This window comes from Myiozetetes cayanensis, unplaced genomic scaffold (genome assembly GCF_022539395.1).
Source record: "Myiozetetes cayanensis isolate MyiCay16 unplaced genomic scaffold, myiCay2020 scf1, whole genome shotgun sequence".
NCBI classification, from domain to species: Eukaryota; Metazoa; Chordata; class Aves; order Passeriformes; family Tyrannidae; genus Myiozetetes; species Myiozetetes cayanensis.
Window position 1 is genome coordinate 118,999,579 of NW_026086604.1, and position 26,636 is coordinate 119,026,214.

A 26,636-nucleotide genomic window follows, 5' to 3' on the forward strand; every position below is an offset into this window, starting at 1 on the left:
CTTCTGGTAAACCAGCTTCCAGTCAATGGACTTATTGCTGTTTGTTAGGTACTTTCAGGAATCAAATGTGAACAGCGTAAAAACAGTTAAATGACTGCTTAAACACACAGAGTTTTAGTGTGAAGTCAGGGGGGAGGGAGAGACTGCAGCACCTCTTGCAGGACAGGTCATTCTAGTGGCTCAATGTGTATTGTCACCTCCATTTACCATGAAGAAAACAAGAACACCCTTCCCTCACCTTGTAACTAAAAAGCTACTGCTGCTTTTTTCCCCAACCACACTGATATGAATTGATAGTTAAGGATTATTTATTTTGTCCTGTAAACCTGCCCTTTTTCCTTTTTCTTCCCACTAGAAGAGCATTAAAAACACTGATTCACTCTGTTGTGACCAAACATCAGCTACTTGAAGCAACCTGTGGGGGAGAAACTAATGAACTCTTTGGGGGGGTAGCTTTTCTGTGTATTTTTTCTTGCCTGTTTTTATTTTACTGGCTGCAGAGTAAACAGTAAGACACCTCTTCCCTTTCCCTTATAAAATTAGTTGATTGCCAACAGTTTTCCATTTGGCTATAGGAGTTGCTAACTTTGCTTCTATGGCTGTTCCAGTCAGGACTTCTTATACAGAACTTATTTCTTGCCATGTGGCATTAGCCACAGTTCACAGAAGGGCTTTTTTTACTGTGTGGTTGTGTTTTTTTATTTATTTATTTTTTTTTAATATTTCATCTCCAGCTGTCTATGTTCAGTTTGAGTTCTCAGTGAAGTAAACCTGAGAACTGACTTATTTTTGTCTTCATGCAGCTCTTTGTAGCTCAGGGAGAAAAATGGTTGTTTCAGTGAGTGGGTTTGCAGCGGCATCACATGTAACTGTCAGAGCTGAGGACCACGAACTGGGAGACGGCACTGGGGAGTGTACCAGCACTGGGTGCTGGTGGGTATTGGCATACTCTGCATCTGTGCCGTTGGTGTGAGGCGCCAAGACTTTTTCCAGGTAACCAGCGTAGCAGTACCTACCGAGAATGGATGAAATGAATAAGCGCTTGCTCTTTGCACGTTCCTTAGAGTGGAAAAGGGAGACCATTTACTCTCTATCCCATAGGTATTGAGTTCAAACAGTTGAATGAACTAACATTGTCAATGTTCACTTGATCTCCTTTCAAACATGTTTAACTCTTTTTCCATAGGCTCTTGTTTAAAAGGAGTACGTTTGTGCTTTGTGGGTTGAAGGCATTAGGGTTGTGCGTAGTTGATATGGCTGCTGAAGTAAGAGTCCATTAAGTGGTGTTATTGTTGAGAAATGGGACTTGAGCAGGAGGCAGCAGGTATCTGGAGGAGGTATCTGGTCTGGTAAGAGTGTAGTTACAACTGTGTGGAAGTGCAGTCACTTTGATACTTATGTTTCCCTGTGAAATAGTCAGATTTTGACACACCTATGAGATACAAAAAATTTTGGACTGTGAGCAAAAGCATGATACTTCATTGTTCTTTGCTTTGTAATTGTCTATTCTCTGTTATTTAAAATTATTTTCCCTTAGGGCGATGTGTGGATCTGATGTGATTTGCCTTTGCTAAGTGTCACATAAAGCATACAGTGAGATTCTATTAGTGAAAGTGTATAGTGAGATGTTATTTAATACAAGGATGCAAAAATAGACAATTTAGAGACCCTTTTAACTCAAGAGGAACTTGATATGTTGAAGGAAAAAAGTGATGTATATAGTGAGGGTAGAGAAAGAAGAAAAGTATATATAAAAGAAATAAAATGCTAAATTATGGCTTTTCTTACTCCTTTCACCCACCACCTTTTTCCTAAGACATGTCTAATATTGTTTCATATGTGTAGAGGGTTCTTGTGGGTTGGGAGCACTGGGTGTCCCTGTTCATATGTTTGTTCTCTGTATTTAAGTAAGAGAGATTACCCCTCCAGAGATCACTAAGATGGCTTTTAGTAAATTATCCATCTTTGTGGTACTTTACTCTTTCTGTCTCTGTGCACACGTGTAGCACAAATATGCTGCTTTCTTTGTGAAGGGGCACAATAATGGCTTTTTGTTTTACCTATTTTCAGTGTTGTAGAGATACTCGTGTGCCCCAAACACAAGGCTCCATGTCTCAGCATCCCCAGAATAAATACGTTGGCATATGGTCCTCAGCAGTGGCTTAAAGTAACTGAATCCTGTTACCTGGATAGTACCTGAAAAGAAGAATTGCAATGTGTGCAATTCCTTAAATTAGAATGTGTGCAATTCCCTTTATGAAAAGTAAATTATTGCCAAACAATTGCTTATGGACTAACCTCACACAGAAACCAGAGAAGCCTGTTTTCTTCTTGCCCAATTAAAGGTGTTTTGGATATCTTTGAAAAAGATAAATGAATGGGAACACCTGTTCACATGCTGTGAACATAGGTAGCTTTCAAAAACCTTCATATGATACAGAGCACAAACATAATTTGCCCAGAGTTTTTTTCAGTTGACATCTATTTGCAATGCCTATTCAGAATAGGAGAAACGAACTAAGAAATCTGCTTAAACTGGAAAAACTGCACACACAAGGCTTGTGTGAGTTACACTGAGAGATGCTGGTAGTGTTTTACTAAGGATTTATTAAGACTAGGTGAGCTATATTTTAAATGCAACGATTGTAATAAAATACTGTCAGGGGATGAGAGAGGACTATTTCTTATTTTATGCACTTAGTGTGACTGCAAGTAGTTGTAGAGTAACAAAACTTGAGATTACTTCAAGACAGAACATAACAAAACCCTCTGTAGGGGTCTGCTGTCAGGCTGGGATAGCTGTAGGATCTCTGCATAAACCATACTTAGCTAAGAAAACTGTGTCATGAGGAAGACGGAAGCATCCTAAAAGAGCTGACAGTGTCTGAGATGGGAGTGTATTTCCAGGAAGATGCTTCCATACTTTTTCTTTCCCCACCTATTGTGTGGGGTTTTGACCATGTGCAAAAGTGTGCTTTCTGAAATCAGAACCCACCCTCGTGGAAGCTGTTGCTGCTCTGGTAAATTCAGTCAGGACCCAGCTTTGTCCCTTACTCGTTGCTATACGCTCACGTTTGGCTTGGGATTTTTCCTGAAGTTGAGAGCTGATTTTCTGTGTGCTCACATGCAAGCAATAGAGTGCCTGCAAAACCACTCGTGTTGCCTCGCAGCGAGGAGATGTACGAGGCTGCCGAAGTGCAGGAAAAGGACGGGAGGGAGCGATCTCTGAGGAGGAGCTGCAGGTTATCGCAGCATGTGGGAGATTCTGTCTCCATCTGCTCGCTGCTCGTTCAGTGCTCGTTCTGGTCCTGGGAACAAAACAAAACCACTTTGGTCACTTCTAGTTATTCTTTCTGTGTGTGGAGAAGGGCAGAGGGGGAAAGGGGTTACAAACTTGGTGTATTTCTAGGTAATTTTAAGGGATATATTTAGATGTCTTTTTTAACAGGGGCTAATAGTGGCTGAAATGGGGAAATCTCAAAGCTGTCTATGACCTTCTATCTTACACTGGTTCTACGTGATTCTTCTCTTGGCCATGCAAAGCTTTATTCATTTATATATTTTCCTTATTGCTAAGTGTGATACAGAAATAATGTAGAAGAATACATTTTTACATGCATCAGTAAACACCAGATTTCAAAGTTGTGCCCTGGGTGACAAGTTAAAATTACTTGCAGCTAAGAAACTGATGAAGGTATAAATAGTTCCAAATTAAATGGTGTGTACAAACTAGTCTTGTATTTTTGAAGTGACCTTTCAGTTTTGTACAATAGGTGTCTCACTATTGCCATAAATTGAGGTGCACAGCAGGACTGTACCCGTTTTGTACTTGGCTTGCCATTTCCTTTGACTGTTTATGAATGTGGTAAAGGAACTGGTAATTTTAAGGTGGCATTTCTTCTTTGCTCATCTCCCTTAGTCCTCCTTTTCAGGATGTCCAAGTTATTTCTGTTGGCTGGCAGAAGTTCTAAATTGCATTGAACTTTTCAGGCCCTTGAAGTCACATGGGAAGGAAAAAACACCTCCAAACCTTGTGTTAGTCCTCAACAAGAGATGAGTAAAAGTAGAGATGACTTTTTTGGTCCATCTTTCAGGTATTGGACAGTAGAGAAGACATACAGGTTTCACACAGCTACCACCTCACCTTTAATTTCAGAAGGAAAACATACATAAGTGCTTCTGGAAGGGACTTTTCTGCCCTCCCTTTCTCACCAGTGGATATACACAGCTCAGTGTGAGCATTTGTGGCCAGACTTGGTGTGGAGCTGGGGTGAGACCTGTTGTTGGTGTGGTGGCAGGCAGGGCTGCTGGGCTTGGTGGATCCTTCTGTGAGTGGCACTCCTTGCTGTGAAACTCATGAATTTCAATTTGAATCTACAAGTGTGAGAGAGGAATGGCACAGCACTGTTTGAAGTGCGTTGAATAGCATATTAGCTGCCAGTTTTGTGGTTTGGGGTTTTGCTGTATTAAAATTTCCCAGTATTTCTAATATTGAATGAACAACCCCTTTTATGTTCTACTTTAGGACCCAACTTGAAGTTTCAGGTTGCTGTGTGAGATTATTTTGGTATTTCAGAGAAGTATATCACCACTTCAGGGCAACTGTTTTGTAGCATTATTGCTAGCTGAGTTTAAGGAAAACCTTGCAGACTTCAAGGAAACTTTCTGCTCTCAGTGAAGCAGCTCCGGACTTTCCTTGCTTTATTGAAAACGAAACCTTAAAATGGGGTTGTGTGTGGTTTGGGTTTTTGTTCTCCCTTCCTTGCCTATTTATATGATCAAATGCTGAAATGTGCTCCTACTTGCTTGAGAGGGAGTGAAAACAGCTGAGAAATGCTGCACGACCTAGAGGTGTTCATCTTTTCTGGCAAAAAAGCACACTTGTGGCTTGATCTCATGGTTGCTGTAGTGTTGGGGGTTGATACTGCCACATGAGGAGCTCTTTGGGCAAGGTGGCTTTGTGCTGTAACCTCCGGCTGTGCCTTGGATAAAGCCTGTTGAGAAGAGCATTTCAAGATGTAAAACACTCACTGCAGGCCTGGGTAGGTGGTGGTATTAGGGAAAGGAGTGTATTTTAAAAGGATTTGAGGGGAAAAGGAAAGCTTTTGTTTTTACCGCTAGATGAGAACACCTCTAAAACTTGTTTTGCTGCAGGACTTAACTGGCCTGTGTAAGTTTGTTACAAAAAGTCCTTAAAGTGTGAAACATTTTTTTTTCTGTGAGAGGTCAGTATTGAGCAATTAAAACGTGAAGTAAAACTATTTGGATACAAGACACTTATTTAGCTGCTTTGGTGAACCAAAATGTAACCAAGACCTTCTAAACTAGACTTTTCTCTGTCTCCTCTCCTGTCCCCAGAGCTTCCCAGGATGGGCAGGCAGACCCTACTAGCTCACCCTACCTGAGCCCAGCCGAAACTGTGTTAATCTACACATTCTTGTAAATCCCAAGGGTTTTGTGGCATCTCCGGCATCTATTTGTTCTCTCACTTTGGGGGAAGGGACGAGACAAAGGACTTGGCTGTGAAGGCAGCCAGCACACTGCCAGGCTTTGCAGTAGCACTTCAAAGTGAATGTTTTGTTTACTAGATAAGTGAAAACTGATGTAAATTTGGGGTAAAAATACAAGGAATTTACTAGACTCTTACCCTCTCCTCCCAATCAGGGAGGAAGAATGTTAGTCATGTAAATGTTGGAAAATAGTCCATCATTAAACTTTTTGTTAATCTAATATCAAAGCAAATGTATTAATTCAAATTTGTAATCCTGAAGTATTTTCCTGGCAGATTCACAAAACAAAATAACAAAAAAATTCTTAAAGTGTGTGAAGGAGAACCCAGCACAAATATATGGGATTATCACACCCATTTATAACAGAGGGAATTAGATACTGAAGGCCTTAAAGCTGAAATAGAAATATAGTCTCCAAGAAAAGTGGAGACTTCATGAAATGTAACAGCTGTCAAATGTGTAACAAGTATTTCTGTAACAGCTCTTTGGACTTGAAATGGTTTTGACCTGACATTCCCCCCTCGGCGATCTGTTGGGTTTTTTTGAGTTGTGTATTTGGTTTTGCCCCTCTTAGTATGACAGATGCTTAAATATATGACACTGCTATGTATAGTCTTGCAATGATGTTTTCTTTGTTTTTGTGGTTTTTTTTTTAATTTATTTTTTTAAAATTATTTTTAAAAATACTATTTTCTTTAATTTATCTGCAGGAGTCGGAAGCTTCAGATCAGGAATATCCCGCCTCACTTGCAGTGGGAGGTAGGAAATTACTTAAAAAAAATTATATCTTCGCTTAAAAACTGTTTGTGTTTCTCTCTTTATCCCACAGTACTTTTCCCCTTCCCCCACCTTTTAGTTGCTTTGCACACACCACCCATTCTGTTCTGGGGAAAAATCCTTTGGAAGAGGGAACAATAGAGCCTTCTAAGCAATTCAGATAACTGCCTTCATTTCTGCTCTCCAAGCTAACCATAAAAAATGTTGAAATGGATTCTTTGGTGAATGCTGACTTCCTGACGCACTCACTCTCTTTGACTGAAAGCTTGTCCGTTTTGGACCTGATGTTTGGTGTATGAGTTCAATAAACTTAAAACAAGTTCATATTTAAATACTTGGCGGAAACTTAATGCTGATTTTCTTTTTTCTTTTTTTTTTTTTTTTTTTTTTTTTTTTTGGGTGGTGGATTTTTGTTTTTGTGTTTTCCTAGCTCCTCTATAGTGGTGGCATTTTGGCAAATTGCTCGTTTGTGCTATTATGGTTATTGCCTATCATCAGTATAGCGTATAGTTGCTGCACTTCACTAATAGTATTCTAATTTTTACAGTAGATGGACTACCATAAGAACAGATTTGTTTTCTTTTTTCTACTGTGTATGTGTGTTTAAAATGTTGTTTTCATGTTTTATTAGTGATAAGTCATCCTTTTGCCTGAGGGAGATTAGAGGGTGGAGGGTGTGAGGATACAGCTCTGGTAGCAGTTCTCCAGCAGATTTGGTCTGCCTTCATTTAACTTTCCATCTGTAGCAACTTCTTTGTTTGCACTGCTTGATTGCTCTTTAGCTTTGAAGAAAAATGAAGGCATTGGTCTGTTTAACCTAGGCTGTCAAACTACAGGGTTTCTGTAAGGTTCCAGCCCACATTGCCTCTCATTGCTTCAACCTGCCTTTCTGGTGTCTACTGACTGTCTAAGCTTTTCCTCTGCATTTCCCAAACCTTGCGCACCCCTCTGCTGAACGGTATCCACCCAATACCTTTTTTTTCAAATCCATAAATATTTTTTTTGTCAAGCTTCTGGGAAGAGTAGTTATAGAAATGGTTGAGAGTGACTAATTTGAAAGCTAACTTATTTTTTGGTACCAAATTCCTCTGAGGATTTTGTGTAGGAACAGTATCAGAGCGGAGGCATACAGTTCAGAGATGTGAATAAACAGGGATGTAAGCACTGTTGAGCAGAGTACTAAAAAATGCTTCTACCTGCTTATGCCTCATTACACATTTGTGGCTAATTCTGCTTGTGTATTACAGATACCTACCCTGTTTCCTATCTATTTCCTGATTTTTCAAATTATTTGTTGCAGTTTCTGCGGTGACATCTGGTCTCAGAGAGATGTTCTCTCTGCCTACCTTTTTAAAACATTGTATCTTCCTAACACTCCCAAGGAAGAGTTAAAATTGTCCCTATTAACATAATCTCAGTCTTGCCTAGTTGTCCTCAAGTTACTTGTAAAGACCTGATCCTTTCAGTACAAAATTTTGAGACCTGAAAACTTCTACAATACTTTTTGATTCCCTTGCAACATCAGGGCTGCTTGCCAAGTACAGTTTGTCCACTAACTTTCTAAAAGTTTTGTAAGTGCTGGTGGTCTGGCACCTCTGCACTTAAGCAGGTAAGATTTGTATATTCACAAAACAGTGCTGATGATGAAATACAACAACTGGTGATTAAATTCATCAGGGAATTGTCTTATGTCAGTTTACCTTGGGCTATGGTATCTTTTGTTGATGCTAAAATCCTTGAAAAAACTTCCTTTGAGCTCTGTAAGCAAGCTTTTGATTCTTCCTTAAAACAAGTCTTGGTAGGGAGAGTAGAAGTTTATAGATACAGAGAGGTATTTATATTGAAGCAATGTTCTTGCAGAATATTTTCTGAGGGGATGGTGTGTTAGTGTACATGTGTGTCAGCTGGAGTGATTTTACTTAAATGGTGTCTTATAGTCCCTCTGTGCCAGTTTTCTTGCCTCATCACTTCTTTGTTAATTTCTTGAATCAAGACTGACTTCTAACGGATGTGAAATCCTTAAAACCAAACCAAAAAGCAACTGATGAAAGAGGTCCCTAGGTTAGCTAATCTGTGAGCCCTCATGTGTGTTCAATATTGAAATGCAAAACACAGTACCCTGCAACACCTTTCCTTTTACTGTAACATAGAGATAGGTGAAGATTATTGTTCTTGTGAAGTTTCCTCCCTTAGTATAGCCACTCTTAGTAAGGTTACAGTATCATCCTTTGCAAAAGTTGAGGTAATTGTCTTGTTTTGATTTTGGTCTTTATAGAAACCACCTTTTTCCATGGGAAGTCCACGGGAGTGTCCCTAGCAGTCAGTGCATGCCTCTAGTTCAGTGCTCCACAGCTGTTCTTGTTGCCAGTGTGTCACACAGTGGTACCTGCATGCCTTGAGCCATGTGGGACTGGGACCCAGTGAGCATCTCTGTGCACAGAGATGGATGGTCCTTGGCTTATGAAAAAAACCCACCCACAAAGTGCTCTTATAATAAGGAAGGCATCCATAATGTTCTCAAGTGCAGTTTGTCAGGTTTGGAGAAAGCAGATCTGGAAGCGTGGTAGGGATGTGCTGGTCCCACAGGAATGTAACTGAAGTGCTTGTAGTGTGAAGTGTAACAGAATTTGGTAGTAGCTCCCACTCCTGAGCACCACAGATAATAGTTCTGCCTCCTGGTTTTCTAAACCAGAAAAAAATTTCAGGGAATATTAAAGCTTAATTTGAATTGAGAATGTTTTGAGATGCATCAGCTGAGGAAGGTGCCCCATTATTAATACAGGTCCTTTGTTCTCAGTGCAGGTGGAAGCTGCCTTTTGAGATTCATGAAATGCTGGAGTAAATTAGTTTCTGGTGAAAACCTTGAAACTGTTCCACTGGTGTACTCTCTTATCTTTGTAAGAGACAGGCATGCCTATTTAGTAAAATCTAGTGCCTTTAGTAGCACAGAAGAGAGAAAACACTGAACTTTAGTGATAAGGAATCTTTTACTTCCCCTCAGAAGTAAGTGGGTATTCTGAAAACTTATGTGGTAGGATACTTGACCCGTAGTTATTCCATATAGATTGGGAAACAGTGGTGTAAATGGCCACAGAGTAATAAGCATTTATTAGCAAGACTAATACATAAATTCAAATTAGTTATTTGCTTTTCTGGTTGCCTTTTTTTGAGAAAAATATTCCGGTTAGTGTTCTCCTTCACATAGTTTGAAGTTACTGAACAAAATAGTGACTCTTAAAACCAGCCATAGCAATTGGACTTGTAGCTGTTTCCTCTGTGTACTTATCAGACATCATGGTGTAAGTAAAAAAGGTAAGATAACCCTTTTAGACCATATTCAGGTTTAAGTGGTGGAAAAAGAGGCAGATAATGACCTGCTGTAATCTGCTGAGTTACTACTTTGAAACAAAACCACAAGGTTGCTATTCTGAAGAGCTCACTTGAAAAATGCAGCTGTAGAAGATAAAATTCTAATTTATTCCAAGTCATTCAAGGTTAAGTTTGTACAAAACTTGTCTGGTGATTAATTTGAACTTCACAAGATTTTTGGCAAGGTTCTGCAGGTTCCTGTATGTGTGGGTTGGGTACTCTTGTACTCCTTGCCCAGCTAGGAGGTGGAGGGAAGGCGGCAACTCTGTCTGAACTAAGAAAATTTAGAACTTGCCTCAGACTGCATTTGGAGTCTGGACTGGTAGGGGATTATCCAGGATCATGTTCTCTACTTATCCAAGAGGTCATTTGCATCTTCCCCCTTCCTTCACTGGGCGGTCTGCGTTTGAGGACTCTGGGTCAGCGACCATGTTCCATAAAAGCATCATCACTTCTGGTGTGCTTACATATAATTTGCCTATAGAGGTTATTGTATCAATTTAGTAATTTGGAGAACACATGCATGATCAGATTTTATTTAAAAAAAAAAATTTATCTTGTTACAAAGTCTTTTGTGAGGCAAACCCTCAAACAGTTAGTGCATCATTTTTAGTGATAGTATGTGGTTATCACTTTCTCCCCCACTCCCCATGTCTTTCCCTACTCATCCAATACAAAGTCCAGACTTGTCCTAAGAATCATGACTGGTGAAGGATTTGGCACACCACCTTTTTCCATTCTCCACATACACCAGTCTCATCTCTTTCTCATTGGAAACGACTACCCTGGCTCTATGGTCGCTGCAGGAAAGTAGATCTCTATTACTCTTTCCTGAACTACAGTCCGTAAGATACTGATTTCACTCCTAATTTGTAATGGCAAGGACTCTCTTAGCTTGTGCGTATTCAGCACTGGAGGTGTATTTGCAAGACAAAATTTTATGCCTTCTGGAAGGAAGATGTGGTGATTTAAAACTGAAGTACCTGGAGTTTGTTTCTGATTTAACACGATGGGGATTTGAGTCAAGTTCTCTGAGAAGGAACTGTGGTGTGCAATACCACCCACTTTTTTTCTTTCTTTTAAAACATTTTAAAACTAGCATCTACAGTTTAGAAGATGCCTCAAGAGATTTTCTTTCCAAATATTTTATCAGTGTTTAGTGAATAAAACACTAGAGAACAGACTTCCAGGACACAGATGGTGCCAAAAATGGCACTTGCTGGCTCAGCAGGAAGGTAGCTGTTGAAGAGTTCCTACTTATCTTCTGTGGGCTTATTTCCTTCTTGGTTTGGATGGAGCAGATAAACAGACAGTGTCGATGAACTTGGTAACAAAAAAGGTAGACTAAAAGCCCAGCCTGTGAAGTGTGAACCTGTTGTGTGAGGAAAGAAAGCAAGAAAAATGCTGTGAATGTGTATTCCTAGCTTTGCTGTGAGACTTGCAGGTTGCTTTTGGGGACAGAAACGTGTGGGAAGGAAGGTCTGTTTTAGCTCTTTCAAAGGCAAAAGGATGTTGCTGAACAGGGTTTGCTTTTCCTCACTTCTTGATGGAAGTGAAAAATGAAGTCTCGTAGTTATGGTGACTTCTGATGTTTCAGATTCCCCAAGCAGAAGTAGTAATGGGAAAGGATTTCTGGATCAGAGTTACAAAGTGACTTCAGGTTCTGCATTGAGATTTGTCAATGCAAGAAAGCTTTGAGCCATCTTCACCCATCTGCATATTTTGTAAGAAAACTTTCAGTTTCTTTAAAAGAATGTAGACTGACTGTGACTGTGAGAAAATGTTTGCAAATCTTATAGCACACATAACTGTTTGTCCTGAGGATCTGTAGTAGCTTGTGTCACTGCTTCAAATAAGACAGCTAAGCTGTGTGGGGTGGGTTGTTTGCTCTTTGAACTAGAGATGCAGTGTAAAAACTAATCTTGATGAATGGTACCTGCTTAAGATGCAGCTTATTTTCGAATACCAAGGATATGAAGAAGATAGGTGGAGAACCTGTGGGTTTTAAGAAAGGAAAAAAACCCCATAAAACTATTGCAACTAAGTTAGGATTATACAGAATAGATATTTCTCATAAAGCCAAGATGTAAAGAGGAAATGGAGGAATGAGCTGGAGTTACAGTGAAAAGAATTCTAGAAGTAAGGTGAATCAACAGTAAAGACATTTAAAATATATTGAAATACAATCTTTTACCTCAAGCATCCTCCAAGAATCCCAGCTTAATGTGGTGCAATAAAAATAATGTATAGCTATAAAAATGCTAGCAGAACACTAAGCATGCACAAATCTGTTACTGCCTGCTAGGTCTGGGAATCTGGTAGGGATCTTTGAGGAGAAAACAGAAAACAGTGTGCTACGTTAGCCACTAAGCTGTACTTTTTGCCAATTACTACTTGTCCTATTCAGCAGCTGAATGCAGAATGTGTTTTTCTGTTCTCTGCAACAGTCTTCTCTATATTTGAAGACCTATGTTGCTTAGGGAGGGTTAAGAGGAGAGTTTAAGTTCTTTTAGTCTCTTCTCAGGACTCTTATTTCTAGGCTATTGATTGTTCTTAAGTCTGTCACCTGGGAATGGCCCATGAGGCTTTGCCAGAGTACTTTCTGTAGTTTAAGATCACTTTGAGCTCTTGTCCTTTGGCATAATGTAACTTTATTTCAGCCTTGTGCCATCTTCAAGTTTAATAAACACAAAGCTGATACTACACTAGATGGGATGGTCCCTGCAAACCCTGTGAAATAAAGCCCTTTAGTTTGACAGTAGGCTGGTCATGACTGTTACCTGACAGTAATCACAAAGTCAACTTCTTGCCTGCTGTTGTACTGTTGTCAGTGATTCCCTGATAAATCTGTTGTAGGGAAGAGTCTGAAAAGCTTTTTGAAGGGAGATTCCCCTTTCCCCATTAATTCTGTTATAATGAGAAACTGGAGAGGTTTATCAAGAATTATGCACATCAAACAAAGTTTGAATGCTGATCACCTGCTTATTTCCATTCCTAACTACAGGACAGAGGGTAGAACAGCCTCTGGGGCAATGCAGAGGCTCAGAAAGGCACTGCTTCCTCTTGATCTTGGATCTATACACAGAGGACCGTGGGGGGCTGCCTTTACTCCTCTTCTGCCAAAAAGAAAAGAGAGGATGATCATCTTTCCTTCCTACTACCTGACCTTGGACGCACACTCTGAATTAACTATTTTGCCTGAGCTGCACGTATTTCCCATCATCTAACTGGGTTTAGCTGCAGGTGAGGCAATCTGATATAGCAAAGAGACCATGTCTGTGGCAGACCACCCACTTTTGTACTTCAGACAACATACTGGCTTATGCTGGGGTTTAATTGCCTGGCTTAATTATAGGGGATGATATTCACAGGTATATGTGAAGTAATAAACACCTCTTGCAGGTGTTTAAAAGACAGGGTGTGGGAGTGAAGGCCCTTGGATAAACGTGCAATATGAGTATTTTCTCACTTGGAATGATTTAGTCATACAAGTATGTTGGTTACAGCACTGCTGATAGTTGTCATGCAGTTTTATAGAAAAGGGAAAAATCTAATGAGCAAAGTTAATTTTCTTTAGGAATTGGGCTTCAGTGTGTATTTAAATCAAGATCGTACTAAACGCAATTGATGGCGATACTTTTATCAAACATCTGCCCATGTAAGAGTTAATATCCTAGAAATCCCCACTGAAGATATTTTGCTGTTCTTTTATTATAGTTGTAGGCTTAGAAAAGTAACATCACATTAGTTTACACAATTTTTTCTCTAGGAAACTTGTGTTAGCTAAAACAATGAATAGAGAAGTTAGAGGTGAGTTTAGGACTCTCTTGTGCTAAGCACCTAGAAGATACAGAAGGTGGTCTTCCAAACACAGGAGCTAGATATAATGTTAATACTCTGGGTCAAAGAAATCTGAAGACTCACCAGGTCAGAGCTGGCTTGACTGACAGACTTTATAGGTGTGAAAGTTGCACTTCTTCCTCCAGGTGGCCAAGGTGGTAAGTTGAAAGAAGAGGAAGTAGAAGATTTTGGGCTGTGCTGCAGGAAATGTTGGGTGGTTGTTCACACAACCACTTTGAGTTGTATGGCAGAGGCAGGAGAGTTGGCTGAGCAACTTTTGAAGAAGGTCCTGTGAAATGCCACAGCTTTTTGATCGTGATCTGAAGCAAGCTGTGTAGTTTTGGGGCATGATTTGTGAGATATTGTTAACCCTACTGTGGAGGGGGCACACAAGGAGTGGAGAGGAGCTTCTGCCTAGACCTGAGGCTTTGAATCTGTTGTCTCATCTGAGCCACACAGCTCTGTGATTCAGTGTGTTGTCTACATATCTATGTTGGAGTATGACCTGCTTCTGTCTGAGATGGGCTCTGATTGTCCAAGCACAGAGAACTGGTGAATTTTAAGTGTTAAAAGTGTTGACCATTCCAACTAAGATATGCAGAATCTTTGTCTTTGGAGACTGCATTTATGACCCTATATCGTATTTCCCTTTCAAAATTCAGTGGGAGAAATAGCCAAGTGAAGGGTCAAAAAAAAAAAGGGAATGTTTCAGTCCAACTGTTTAATTAAAAACTTCTCCCCCCCATCCAAATTTGTTCCATCGTCCTGTGCCTGAGATGAGGAAAATGTCTGTTTTCATTACTGGTTTTTGATCTTCTGGATAAAGGAAAGCACAACATGTAATCCCTTAAGTTTTCAGAAATATTCTAATACTTATAACAGCTGTTAGCGTGCAGGAATTTTGGTATTGTCACCATGGGGTTGCTTGGCACTGTTAAAACATGTTGCTCACAAACCTAGAAGAATATAGTTACTTGTTTACCCTGTCACTAACAGTGACTACAAAACTTGAGAAATCTTAACAGACACACAAAGTTTGCTTAGTTCAAAACACTTTTTTGGAATCCAGCCACCAAATCTTACTTTTTATTTGTAATTCTAGAAAGGTGTCAGTGAAAGCCTTTGTTCAAGGGCTCAGCTGCCAAAATGTTGCATCCCTTAGCTATGAGTTTTACTTAAGGAGTCACTTCATTCATGATGCAACCTCTTTATCCAGCATTGTGATGTGTTTTTTCTTAGAATTACAAAACCATTCTGGTTGGAAGGGATCTCAGGAGGTTTGTAGTCCAACTTCTGTTCAAAGCAGCACTCAATTGAATTTAAGCCATATTGCTTAAAGTTTTGTCTAGTCTTGGAAACCTCTAGGAATGCAGTTCATGCAACCTCTCTGGGTGACCAGTTCTAAGAACTAATTGTCCTGAGAATTGTTTTCCTTATACCTGGTGAGAACATCTGTTGTATCAACTTAAGCCTATTGTCTCCTGTTCTCCCATCTCTAGGGAGAGCCTGGGTCTGTCTTCTCAATGACCTCTAGGGCAGGCTGCTGCTATGCTCCTCCCACAGGTGTCTGTTCTTGGGCTCACCAAGCCCATTTCCCTCAGCCTTTCCTCAATGGAGAGGTATTCCAGCCTCCAACCATCTTGGTGTCCCTTCATTCCAGGTTCTCAATGGGTGTCTTGTACTGAATGAACTGGATGAAGTATCTATATGTGATTAGTTATCCCCTTTAATGCAACATCCATTAACTTTCCTCCATCCATTGCCTGTGCTTCTGTTAATACAGCCAGCTTGTTGTTGACCTTATTTGCTACCAAGACACAGACATGGCTCATATTCTGCTTGCTGTCTTCATTTCACATGTAATCGCATGATCTTGTTTCCCAGCGGTACTCTAATAGCATAAAAACCAAACTGCCGAGGGGCTACTTGGTGAAAACTTCAGCTTCTGAAAGCTTGCAATCTCAGATTAGCAAGTTGTAATAAAAATCCCAAAAAATGCTTTTGACCTATGGAATGAGACCTATATCCTTTTATAAGAAAAATGTACTTATCTATGTCAAAGCTATTGACCTAAGTTTTCTTTGTCTTTCACATGGAAACTTACTCTTTCTTAGTTATGCTACCTGACACCTGAATGTTGCTCATTTTTCTGTGTGAAATAAGGAACCAGTAGTTTGTACTGGTGTTGGGTCTTCTGCTGAAGTGCTGGCTTTAGATGCTGGGAGTGCAGCCCAAAAATTCCTGATGAAATTACATGTCCATACCTTTTCTGTTGACATGGACAAAGCTGCTGGTAAAGCTATGTGCTTTTATAAGCAGCATGCCCTTCAAGCATTGTAAAATTAATGTGATATAAATGTAATTAAGAAACTAATTACTTCTATCCTACTCTTAGAGAAGTTCTGAACTAATTTCAGTTATCTGCCTTGAAAGAAGACATCACTAGTAGGGACTGCTACTTCAGACTTACCTGTTGTATAACTTGAAAAGAACTGAAGGAAATGCATAAATGAGTTGTTCCTTGGGCAGTGATAGGAGAAATGGTATGAGTTCTTGTTCATGGTAGCCAAAGGAATAGAAAAATGTTAACTTCAAGTGGCCTCAATGATTCTTAATCCACTTAGTTTGTGCATGAAGAACATAAAAACAGCAACACTGGGTCAGAAGAGACGTTAATGTATAGTCATGTAAGCCACCTTTGCTGTGCCCTGGGAGTGGTAGAGGAATAAGGGCAAGGATATAGAGATAATTCATCAGAGCACTCTACTGGCTTCTGGCATTTTGCAGCACTGAAACCTACTGACAGTAGTTTGTATTTGTGAAATATAGTGAGTTTGAAAAATCAGTCTATGGTTTTTGTGAGTATGTTCTTGAACCAGTACAAACTTCTGGCATCCACAACGTAGTGCAGTGAAGTGGCATGGTTTCAGGGCATGTGTGCAGGAAGAACCATCTCATTTCATATGGTTTGAACTTCCACCTACCTCCCAGATCCTGTATTGGAAGAGTGAATAACAGTAGCTCCCTTTTTATTTCCATTAATATTTTAATGACCTTTATTCCTCAGCCATTTCTTTTTCTTGCTGAAGAGCTATAGCCTGCTGAGTTGTTTTTGGAAGCTGTTTCCCATTCTTTGATTATTTTTTTCTATTCATGGAAGTTTTAATTGACTTGGAGTTGAGGACTCAAATTTGCACACAGTTATAGCATTCACTTTAGGTTATTTCACTTCATGAAGGTAGTTGCTGTCAGAGGCGTCTGTGTATGCCTTGGGTTTTGCTCCTTTAAACAAAAAAGAGCTGCCATAAAACTAGTGGAAAGCTAATCACTGGAATGGGGTTTGCTCCTTATGTCTCAAGAGATCAGCAGACTTTTCTTTTTTATGATGACCCTGGGAAAAATCGACATTATCAGTAGTGCAGATCCTCCTCTGGGCATGCTGCTGGTTGCCAGGAAATGTTACATTTGAATCATATGCTTACCACATGTTGACCTAACTTTATGCAAGTGGCTCTTGTGTGGAGGGAGGGAAACAAAATGTGATTATTTCCAAGGGGCTGGCTAGTTCCAGTTCAGTTGATTCTACAAAGCAGTGGTAGTCAGCACATCTCTTCTCACAACTGTGCTTTTAGGTGTGTGGGACTTTCGTTTGCTGGCCAAGTAGAAACTGGCTCTCAGGCTACCTCTCCAATGAGCAAATCTATGGTGCTGCTCCTAATACAAGCCTTCTACTTCACTTCTGCATGCACAAGCACATTGCTGCATTTACCTATGTGTTCCCTCCCTCAGTGACTGTTTTGGCTGGAGTCTTGAACTTGACCATTCAGGACTGAGGCCCCATCTGCGTCTTTTTGCAGCTCCTGCTTGCTTTCATCTAGTGATACAGGAAAATCTTGAGTTATTTCTTGGATGAGTACAGGAAAGGAACAAAATGAGCTCAGCTGCAGAGGAGACACATGACCAAAAGGCAAGCAGAGAAGCTGTTGTACCAAGCAAGGGGGAAATGCCACAGGCTTATGGGAAGGCAAGAGATACCAGCACAATCTGCACCTGCATGCTGCCGTTTTATCCACTCTGCTGATGCTCAGTCCAAGAGCCTGGATGCTGCAGGGTTCAGGTGCTGGCTGCTAGGCTGAGACCCTGAAAAGCAGAAATGAGGACATGAAAAATAGGTAGGAGATCTTTAGGATGTACATGAGCACCAACTGAGCCAAATCTGCTGAGCGGAGGGGAAGAGAGTGAAGTTCTGTTGATGTATTTGCCTTTTCAAGTTTTTTGTGTTATTCTAAAGCCTGAAGCTCCCTCTGATCCCGTGTCCCAAAATGGTAGCCAAGTACATGTGGGCAGCGAAAGAAGGGAATGTAACTTGAAATAGCTCCCTTATTTTCAGACACTGAGTGTTATGGCAATCAAAAGGGGTGATGTGACTAAAAGCCATCAAAACCACTTCCAAGCACATGCCTTTTAGTGAAGCAAATGAGCAGGATTTTCAGAATATACTGCAAACAGGAAATCACTCTGAAAACTGTAGCCCACCATTAACTTGCGGGGGAAGATAGACTAAATCTATCCTTGCAAATAACCACTTCCTTATAAAACCTGATAGGGGATTGAATGTATGTGTAAGAAATTAATCCAAATCAACGTTTCTTGATACACCTTTTATTAGGTGTTGAGGTGTGGGTTTTTTTTTTTTTTTGTTGCTTTTAGTGGTAGAAACAGGCTGTTATGTGACTGGTAGATACTATTCATGCAACAATTTCACTTGTTTGCTCACCTAGTTCTTATATTAAACTCAGTTACCCAGCGTGAGCATCAGCAAGAAGGCCAACCCTCAACTATGTACTCCGAAGCAGAGGGTTATAATGATGGACCAGTGACTTCTAGGAAGGTGTTCCTCAGCCCTTTGTTGCATTGGATATGTAATTAAATCTGTAGCCTTCGTGATTACCTGTAGCAGCTGTCACCCTTTTGGATGTCATCTGAGTTATGAATCTGCTGTCCATTAGTGTGCACTGGTGTCCTTATGTAGATCCAGCAGGCTTTTGGTCTGGAAAAGTCTTGCATCCTACCTTCTCAGTAGACGTTTCATTTTCTGGCACTTTCTTTTCTGGTATCTCTGCTTCTCTGTCTGCATGTGTAGAAATTTACAGGAGCCATCCACATGAGCTTATAGTGAAGTGATGCATGTTACATCCTGACTACAGCAATTTTTTTGTTTGTTTCTTCTTTTTGAGTATAGCACTTTTGTGGACCTGTAGCATTCTTACTACAGGTGGTGGTGTGGGCAGCTCCTTACCCCAAATTTTGATTTGTGGATATTGGTTGTTGCAGCCCAAATGGTTGCTGGTTTAGGTTGCTATCATAAGCCAGGATGACTTGAGTGACTCCACCCTTATAGGAAACTTTCTTCTTACCCCTTCATTTCAGCCTCCTGTTAATGTTCAGTATTTAGTGTGTGTCATAGGAGCCCCTGGTGGTCTAGTGGTAAAGGCGCGGCGCTATCACGGCCGAGGCCCGGGTTCGATTCCCGGTCAGGGCCACTCCCGGGCAGGTGGAGCTCGTTAGCCCTTAAAGGCAACCCACCTACGTCCTAAGGACCTCGCTGCCACCGTCCAAGCTCGCTTGGCCCCGGCAGATGAACCTTAGGATTAAAGGGTGGGCTCAGTTCCGCGCACACTGTTTCTCACCTAAAAAATCCAATGCGCATGCTGGAAGGTGTAAAGACCTTCCCCAGATCTTCGCTCGCGAAGACTGGCCATTATTATTATTATTAGTGTGTGTCATCCACATTAGGTTTGGGTTTCATACTCAGGAGGCATCTCTTCCTGGTGACATCCCAGTTTTTAAAAACATAGTAGAAGAAACAGTGCAGTGGAAGGGGTGGTGGTGGTAAATACTGAAAACCTGAAGTGGCTTCATGTCTGAGACTGTAGTGGGAGTGTGCAGAGGGGATTCATGATAGATTAGTGATTGTGACTCTTCCAACTATGTGATCTTGAGTGAGCTATGAGGGACTAGGAAAACCTTTAGCATATGTGGATAGCTGTATAGCTATAACTTCTCTTAGCTGTGCTGTGTACACCCACTGCAACCAGCCTTCAGCTATCTGAGCTCACTGGCTGTGAAATTCCTTGTGGGATCTAGGAGGAGGGAGGAAGGACTACAAAAGATATCAGAAGAAAACATGAACTTTGGCCAGCTCAGGAGTTGGGACAAGGCGGGGGAAGGGGGGTGGAGTCAGATGTTGTTGCTAAATGTTAGAGACAAGTGCCCATGATTTTCACTTTACTGCGTGACAGCTTTTAGTGTAAACCAGTGACTGGTGATGCGTTTGGACCCTGTAGAAATGCACATGTCACTGATTTGTTTTATGTGGCCATATGTTACAAAAGTAACTTTTATGTCTTCATGAAACAAATAGGAGAACTCTCAAAGTGGCATCCTCTCCTGAGTAATGAAATACATTAACCTGCTTCAACATGGAAGTGTGATTTTGTTCCCATAACCAACCCGTTTAGTGGCCACCTTTGTGTTCTGTTGTTCATGTTTCAATCATTATGAAGCAGCTATTAATTTCTCCACCATTCAGACAATGCAGTAATGCAGCATCACAGAGGTGAGGCAAGCCATGGGTCATTGAGACTGCCATCTGTAAGAGATGTTAGAGCTACAGCCTTCAGTATCCTTGGATTGCATTGACTGCTCTCTATTGCTCTCAATTCTTCTGCATGGTACTATCTTCTGAGCTTGTGGGATTAAAAGCATTGCCCTGCTGTATGTCACTTGTTAAGTGTCTGTTTTCTGCTTGACAGAGAAAGTATAATGCTGTCTTCTGCTTGTGTTTTTGATGCAGTGAGACCAGCTGCTTTATTAGTTGGTGGGAGCTTCACAAATGCAGAGGAGACCTTCTTACCTTGAGATCAGGGAGGGAACTCATCAGATCTGTCTGGCCATATGACCTTTCCTGTTCTAGGGTAGTGGCAAACCTGAGAATCTGCTAGTAGTGATGCCAGGTTGCTGATGTAAAGCTGCTTGGAGCTGACCCCAGGATTCTGCACGGCAGGAAGTGTTTGTCCCGGGCTGGAGGGGCAGCAGGTTTCTTATGGTAAAGCACAGAAGTGCATGTGGTATCCTTCTGTTGGAAATCTTTCCTGCTTCTCCTGAAGCCCATCCCTTGCACTGCTGCTCTGCACCAGGAAGGGTCACCATGTGCATGTGTGTTGCCCTGCTAGTGTGATCAGATATGTGACTCTGCAGCTTGCGCATATTTCCATGTATTTTTAAGACCTCAAAAAAATATCTTTCATAAACATGAACATCACTGGATCAAATATTTAAACGAAAAGACCACAGAGCTTCTGATTTGAAGCAGTATTTGTCCCTTTCAGAGAAGTAGGTGGTATAGGTTGTGTGAAATGGTGGAATGGAAGTGAAGTAACACGCTGTTTTCTGTACTGACTCAAAAAAAAAAAAAAAAAAAAAAAAGAAAAAAAGATCATGTTTGAGGAGCAGCCAGGTTGTAGACTAGTTCACTGTAACTAGTGAAGTGACAAATCATGCTGCAGTGACATTTGACACTTTTTCCCTTTTGGATTTCTGGTTTTAGTGGAAGCAAATGCAACCAGAAGTGATCAACAGCTGTTCCAGCAACTCTTTGACTACTTTTCTCCTCCCTATGTAGTAGAAAACATGATCTCTCCTGCCTTCCTACCTCTGAAAAATTCACGTGGTGGGGCTTGGGACAGAAGAAACTTCTATTTTGCAAATAAGAGAAAGGTGCCTTCAGTCTCAATGGGAAACTTTCAAAGATTAATGATAAAGCTAGTGGCTAAAGCATAAGAGGGGGCACCACTGACTTTTTCTGCCAGAGTGCTCTGTGTGTGAGGGGGGAACCCCTTAAAAAATCCTATTGACTTCTGCAGCCTGTGGGCTTGGCACCCTGTCACGTTTTTGGGTCGTGGCAAATACTCTTTAGCTGTGAAAGTGAAGAGTTTGAAGATTTCTGAAAGTGTCAAAACACTTCTGAAGAGTATTTATCTTTTGTGATCTAATTGGAGCATATAAAGGTACCAACTTACTTGCTCATGAGTTTTCTCTCATTCAGGCAATGGTAAATTTATAATCAAATGAGGGATCATTTGAATACTAGGTTTCAGAACACTGATACCATCACATTCAATTTGTGCCTAAGAAGTTAGTTATAGATACTGGATATTAGTTCTGCTTTTCTTTTTGACATCTTAAGCTTGGAAGAAGAAAAATGTAGATCATAAAAAGGTTGAAAATTAAAGTCTCTAGTTGAGTTCTAACATCTCATGCACTGTTACTTAAACTTTAAAAAATGCTTTTAAATAGAACTTCCCAGACTGTTAGTCTGATGCCAGATGAACAGTTCAGGCGTATTTCTGTAAATCAGCAAAAGAAGATTTTACCATGAGATGAACCCAAATTTTTGTCTGCAAAGAAAAGTTAAAAAGAGAAACCAGACATCCCCCTGCCAACAAAAAGAATTTAAAAAATAATCAAAACAAAACCAAACAAAAACAAAAAACCACCCAAACAAAAACACAACCCCCCAAAAACCCCAAACCAAAAAAACCCAAACCAACCCCCCCAACAACTGAACACCAAAAAAAATCCCAATCCAAACCCCACCTTTTCTCTGCTTGTCTTTAAATCTACTAATAACCTTTTTCATAGCATTACTTGGAAAACAAAACAGAAAACCCAGCAAACCAACTGTGATTCTCTGTTAATTATTCCCTCACTTGAAGTCCCTGTCGTGTTCCTTGCAAAGTATTTGCTATTCATGAGTTTGATTTCTTTCTCTGAGCTGGCCAAAATGTGAGGTGTAAATAACAAGCTTTCATTATCTTACCTGTTTTCTAACTTTTCTGATGTTGATTTTAGTAGAAAAGTAAGTGTAGGTGCTGCATACAGTCCTGTTGCCCACTGGCGTGTATTTTCAGCAGGCAGTTTAGACAATTCCTTCAAGGCTTGCAAACTATCAGGTGAGGCTTCATAACTGGAGACTTGCTGCCACTAAAGGAGACTCCTAGCCTGTGAGCCAAGGTCCTGCCCTTTCTGGCAAATAGGAGTGCTCTGTAAGTCCTGTTTTACTTTCATTTCCACTAACTGTTGGAGGAAGCTGCTTTTCTTTTCTCCGCCCCCACCCCACCCTCCCCCGTACTCTAGCCACAAGCAACTACATGGTGACATCCTTACACTGTATTCCCTGGGCTCTAGAGGGCCTCCTGGGATTTGTAGGACCCACAGCTTTCCTGGGGCTTTTGCTTCCATCAAAGACCAGGACAGGTGGGGGCAGAGGGCATCTTACCCTCATCCTCTTTGCCAGGAACCAGTGTCTGGTTATATCGTTGTGGGGAAGGTCTTCTATGAGCTTGAGCTAAAGAGCTTTGAAAATATGTGTGTGTGGATTTTTCAGGTTTTGTGCTATCCTGATGCCAAAGATTTTGTTCTTTCCAAATCGTTTTCTAGTCAAAAGCTGGAGGATACAGAGATAGCAGTGCTTGAAGATGCATGCAGCAAAGGGGTGGGAAATCTTACACCTATTCTTTTTGGGGAGTATGAGGAATAACTAGTTGGAACTGTGTAATTGTGAGTATTTGTTTCACAAAAATAAGTAGGTTTTCGATCCCTTTTGGTTTTTCTTGTTCTAGTGAGAAAAGTACTTAAAGATATAGAAACAATTTAATTGTAGGCATAAGAAATACTGATGGGTGATGTTGCAAACATTACTTTAGAATTAATAGATTACTTCTTCCTTGCAGCTTAATGGGTGCTTTCTATGAAATCTGTCTAAAATATCTGCTTCTATTCAATTTTAAGGAAAAATTGAATTAATTTTCTGAATACAAAAGAAATATTCCTGTATAAGCAGACTGCAAGGAAGTTTTTTATTGTAGTGGCCAAATACAATATATATAATATAAAACTCTTATGTTCTGTGCTAACCCACAAGAGGACTCTTTACACCTTTGATAAATGTCAGCATGTGTATCAGATGCACATGAGATCCTAAATTAAGACTTTATGCTGTGGCTGTCTTTTGTATTAAGCTGCAGCCTATATAATACTCAGCTTCCATCAACTGTTTGTGGCTGCTAAGAATGCAAAAATCTACCAAATGGAATATACAGGAGAGATGTGACCATACATAAGTTTAGATCTCCTAATTCCCTCTCTGCTGTTACTGAGTCATACTGCCCTATGGTTTTAGAAGAATATTAGTTGAATTTGGGGAAAACAGATATAAAATAAAGGTTAATAGCACTGTAAGATGTTTTGTATAGTATTGATTGTGGATTATGTAGTTCTGCAAACCACTTTTGGAATGAAATTCTGGAGATACTAGTTGTGGTTGTGAAGCTTGCTTTTGTGTTCAAAAAAAGTCCGAGCAACACTTTCCTTGTTTATACTTTCTAAGGTCTCTCTTATCTTGTTGTGTTCGTAAAACTGCTTTTTTCCCGCCCCTGCCTGTGTTGTTGCTGAACTACCCATCAGCTGACTGTAACTAGTTTCTAGTGATCTGTGTTACGATGCTTGTGTTTTTTCTTGCCAAGGTATGATGATCACCTGAACTGAGGTAACTATTGTGCTAATGTGCATTAATTTCTCTTTTCCTATATTTTTTTATCTATTCAATTCACGTCATCACTGCCTCTTGCATGTTTTTGTGGCTTTGGCTTATCTGAGAGCAGATCTTGCAGAAGCGGTGCTTTTCATTTCCTTTGGAGAGCGATCCAGATGTAGCAATGCTGTCTAAGGAAATCCTGCCGCTTGACTCCAGCTGCAACTATAAGGGGGTCATTAACGTGGTCTTTGCTCTTTCCTGCTGTCCCATGCTATTGTAGCTGTTGTCTCCTGTGTTGTGTATCTGTTAAATCTGTTAAGCAGCCCAGACCTTCACAGTTTATCAGTGAGAAAATCTTTACTCCTGGGAGCAAGAAGACAGAAAATTGGAGAGGAAATGTGGGAAACTAAAAGGCATAGTTTCCTCCTTTCTGTTTTCTTGTGGCACAGGATATATACAGTAACTTTGGAATGCACCCAAATGTTAAATTATTTCTTATTCCTTATGGTTACTTCACCAATGTGATCACTGAGTAATAATGTAAGAATATGCTCTATCACCAAAATATACAACCCACAGAGCCAACACTCGGTAGGGTGCAGGTACCATGATGAATAGAGCTTGCACTGAAAAGTAGTGTGACCCACATTAAAGTCTTTTTTGGGATCATCAGAGACATTTGTATGAGCAGGGCACTTGCTCTTTCGTGTGTGTCCTGCATATTTTAATGATTTTAGTGAAATCTAGGTTTGTGTGTGGATGCAAGACCTCCATAAGTAAGGGTATTTATCATTTTGACTTTCCAGCTTGGTTTATGTGAGGAATACAGGGTTTTTTAAATGTTCCTGAAGTGTGTTGTGCAGCGTTCCCTCTCACTCATGAAGAGTCCACTTCATGGTGTACTTTATAGCACCTTCTTACAGTACTTGCGGGATATCTGTGGACTTCACTTTGTAACCTGTGCTACTTCATTATAAAGGTCACCCATGTCACCCTCTCCTGCTTTCTCTGGGCTGTGTTGCTGTTGGTGGGGCTTGCAAGGGTGTAGAAATGTGGCTTCCATTTTCAGGAGTCCTCTGGGTGGGTCTTGATGAGTCCAACCCTTCCCGACACTGGCAGGCTCCCTGGGTTTGGCTGAGGCTGAGATGTTCCTAGAGTGCAAACGCTGTATTTTGTGTGATCTGGGTTGGGAGGCTGCCCATTTGGCTACACCCCTCCCTCAGTGATGGCCCAAAATAAACATTGCGCAAATCATATGTCCCTCAAACAAGCAATCAGTGAAAATTGCAGTGCTTCCACTAAGATTAAGACTAATCGAAGTGGGCAGTGATTGCAGGAGTCAGTCTTAGCTTGGAATTTGTTCTAATGAAGTCTTCACTGCCCCATGAAGGCACAGAAAGAATATGACATGACACAACCTACAAAGACTTTACCACTAATTGCATTTTATGTTGCTCTGCTACACCATGATCTTTCTTGGTCTCATTTATTTTGGTGGAAAACTCTTCTGGTAAAGAGGAAAATTTTGTGTAGGCTAAGTAAGTAGGAGACATTGAGTTCTTGCTATGTGGTGAAACAAAATCTCTGTGGTAAGTGTACTTCAAAATGCAAATAAAAAAATAAAATTAAAAAAACACCCTTAAATCAGTGAATTCCTGTGTATCTAATTAGTTTAAAGGAGAAAAATAGGATGTATTGGAAATATATACAGTTGCGTTTTATAAAGTCCAGTTTACTGTGTGAATAATTCTTTATAAATGTAGCTAGTGATTTAAGTGATGACTCATTAATGGTTTAAAAGCAGTACCGTAAAAATGAAACTTGGTTGTTTGTGTGAGAGCTATTTTTGTGTGGATTTTTTTTTTTTTAAAGTTATTTTGGGAGTTAATTTCAGTGGAATCCTGTCGGTCCTCTACAACATAACTATGATTGCCTACTTTGCTGGTTTTCTTTTTGCCTTTCCAAAGGCAACAAATGGGCAAACGTTGATGTCAGGAAAGTTAAGCATGGGCAAATGTACAGCTTTAAGGAGGGGCTAGAATTAGCTGATATTAAAATTATGGTAACTTTTACCACTCGTTGCAGTACTAGATCATCTCCTGTTACTGTATTGAAGTCATGATTAAAAACCAGTATAATTCTAAGTTCTTGTATGTTATCTCAGTGACCCTTGGTTGACCAACTCCGTTATATGCAGGAAAATTCTTCTCCTTGTACACTGATAGTAATATTAACAAGAAAAATGTGTTTAGCTGCATGAGAAGACTTAAACCTCTGCATCTTTTCTTATAATACTAGTTCTTTAGAGCAAGGCTTCTTTTTATGATTATTTATATAAATCACTGTTTTATTTAGCACTTTACGGAGAGTAACGCACTTAAAAGCAGTGTTTATATTTCCTAAAATTTGCATCAATATAGGAACTCAGTTACAGAGATTTAAAAAAAAAACCAATGTATTTAAATTTCAGAGATTTGTCACTACCTGTGCATATTAGTACAAAGGCTTGTCTATGCATGGAGTTGCAAGAAAAGCAACTAATG

General features: G+C 40.3%; 1 protein-coding gene across 2 annotated transcripts in view; it reads left to right on the forward strand.

Annotated features, from left to right (window-relative positions):
* Positions 1–26,636, forward strand: part of IGF2BP3 (insulin like growth factor 2 mRNA binding protein 3) — a 114,095-nt gene that overhangs the window by 19,331 nt on the left and 68,128 nt on the right. For both annotated transcript variants that reach the window (XM_050329384.1, XM_050329375.1), the window contains one exon: positions 6,221–6,269. In XM_050329384.1, coding sequence (XP_050185341.1) covers positions 6,221–6,269 — 49 coding nt within the window. The remainder of the gene's footprint in view (positions 1–6,220; positions 6,270–26,636) is intronic.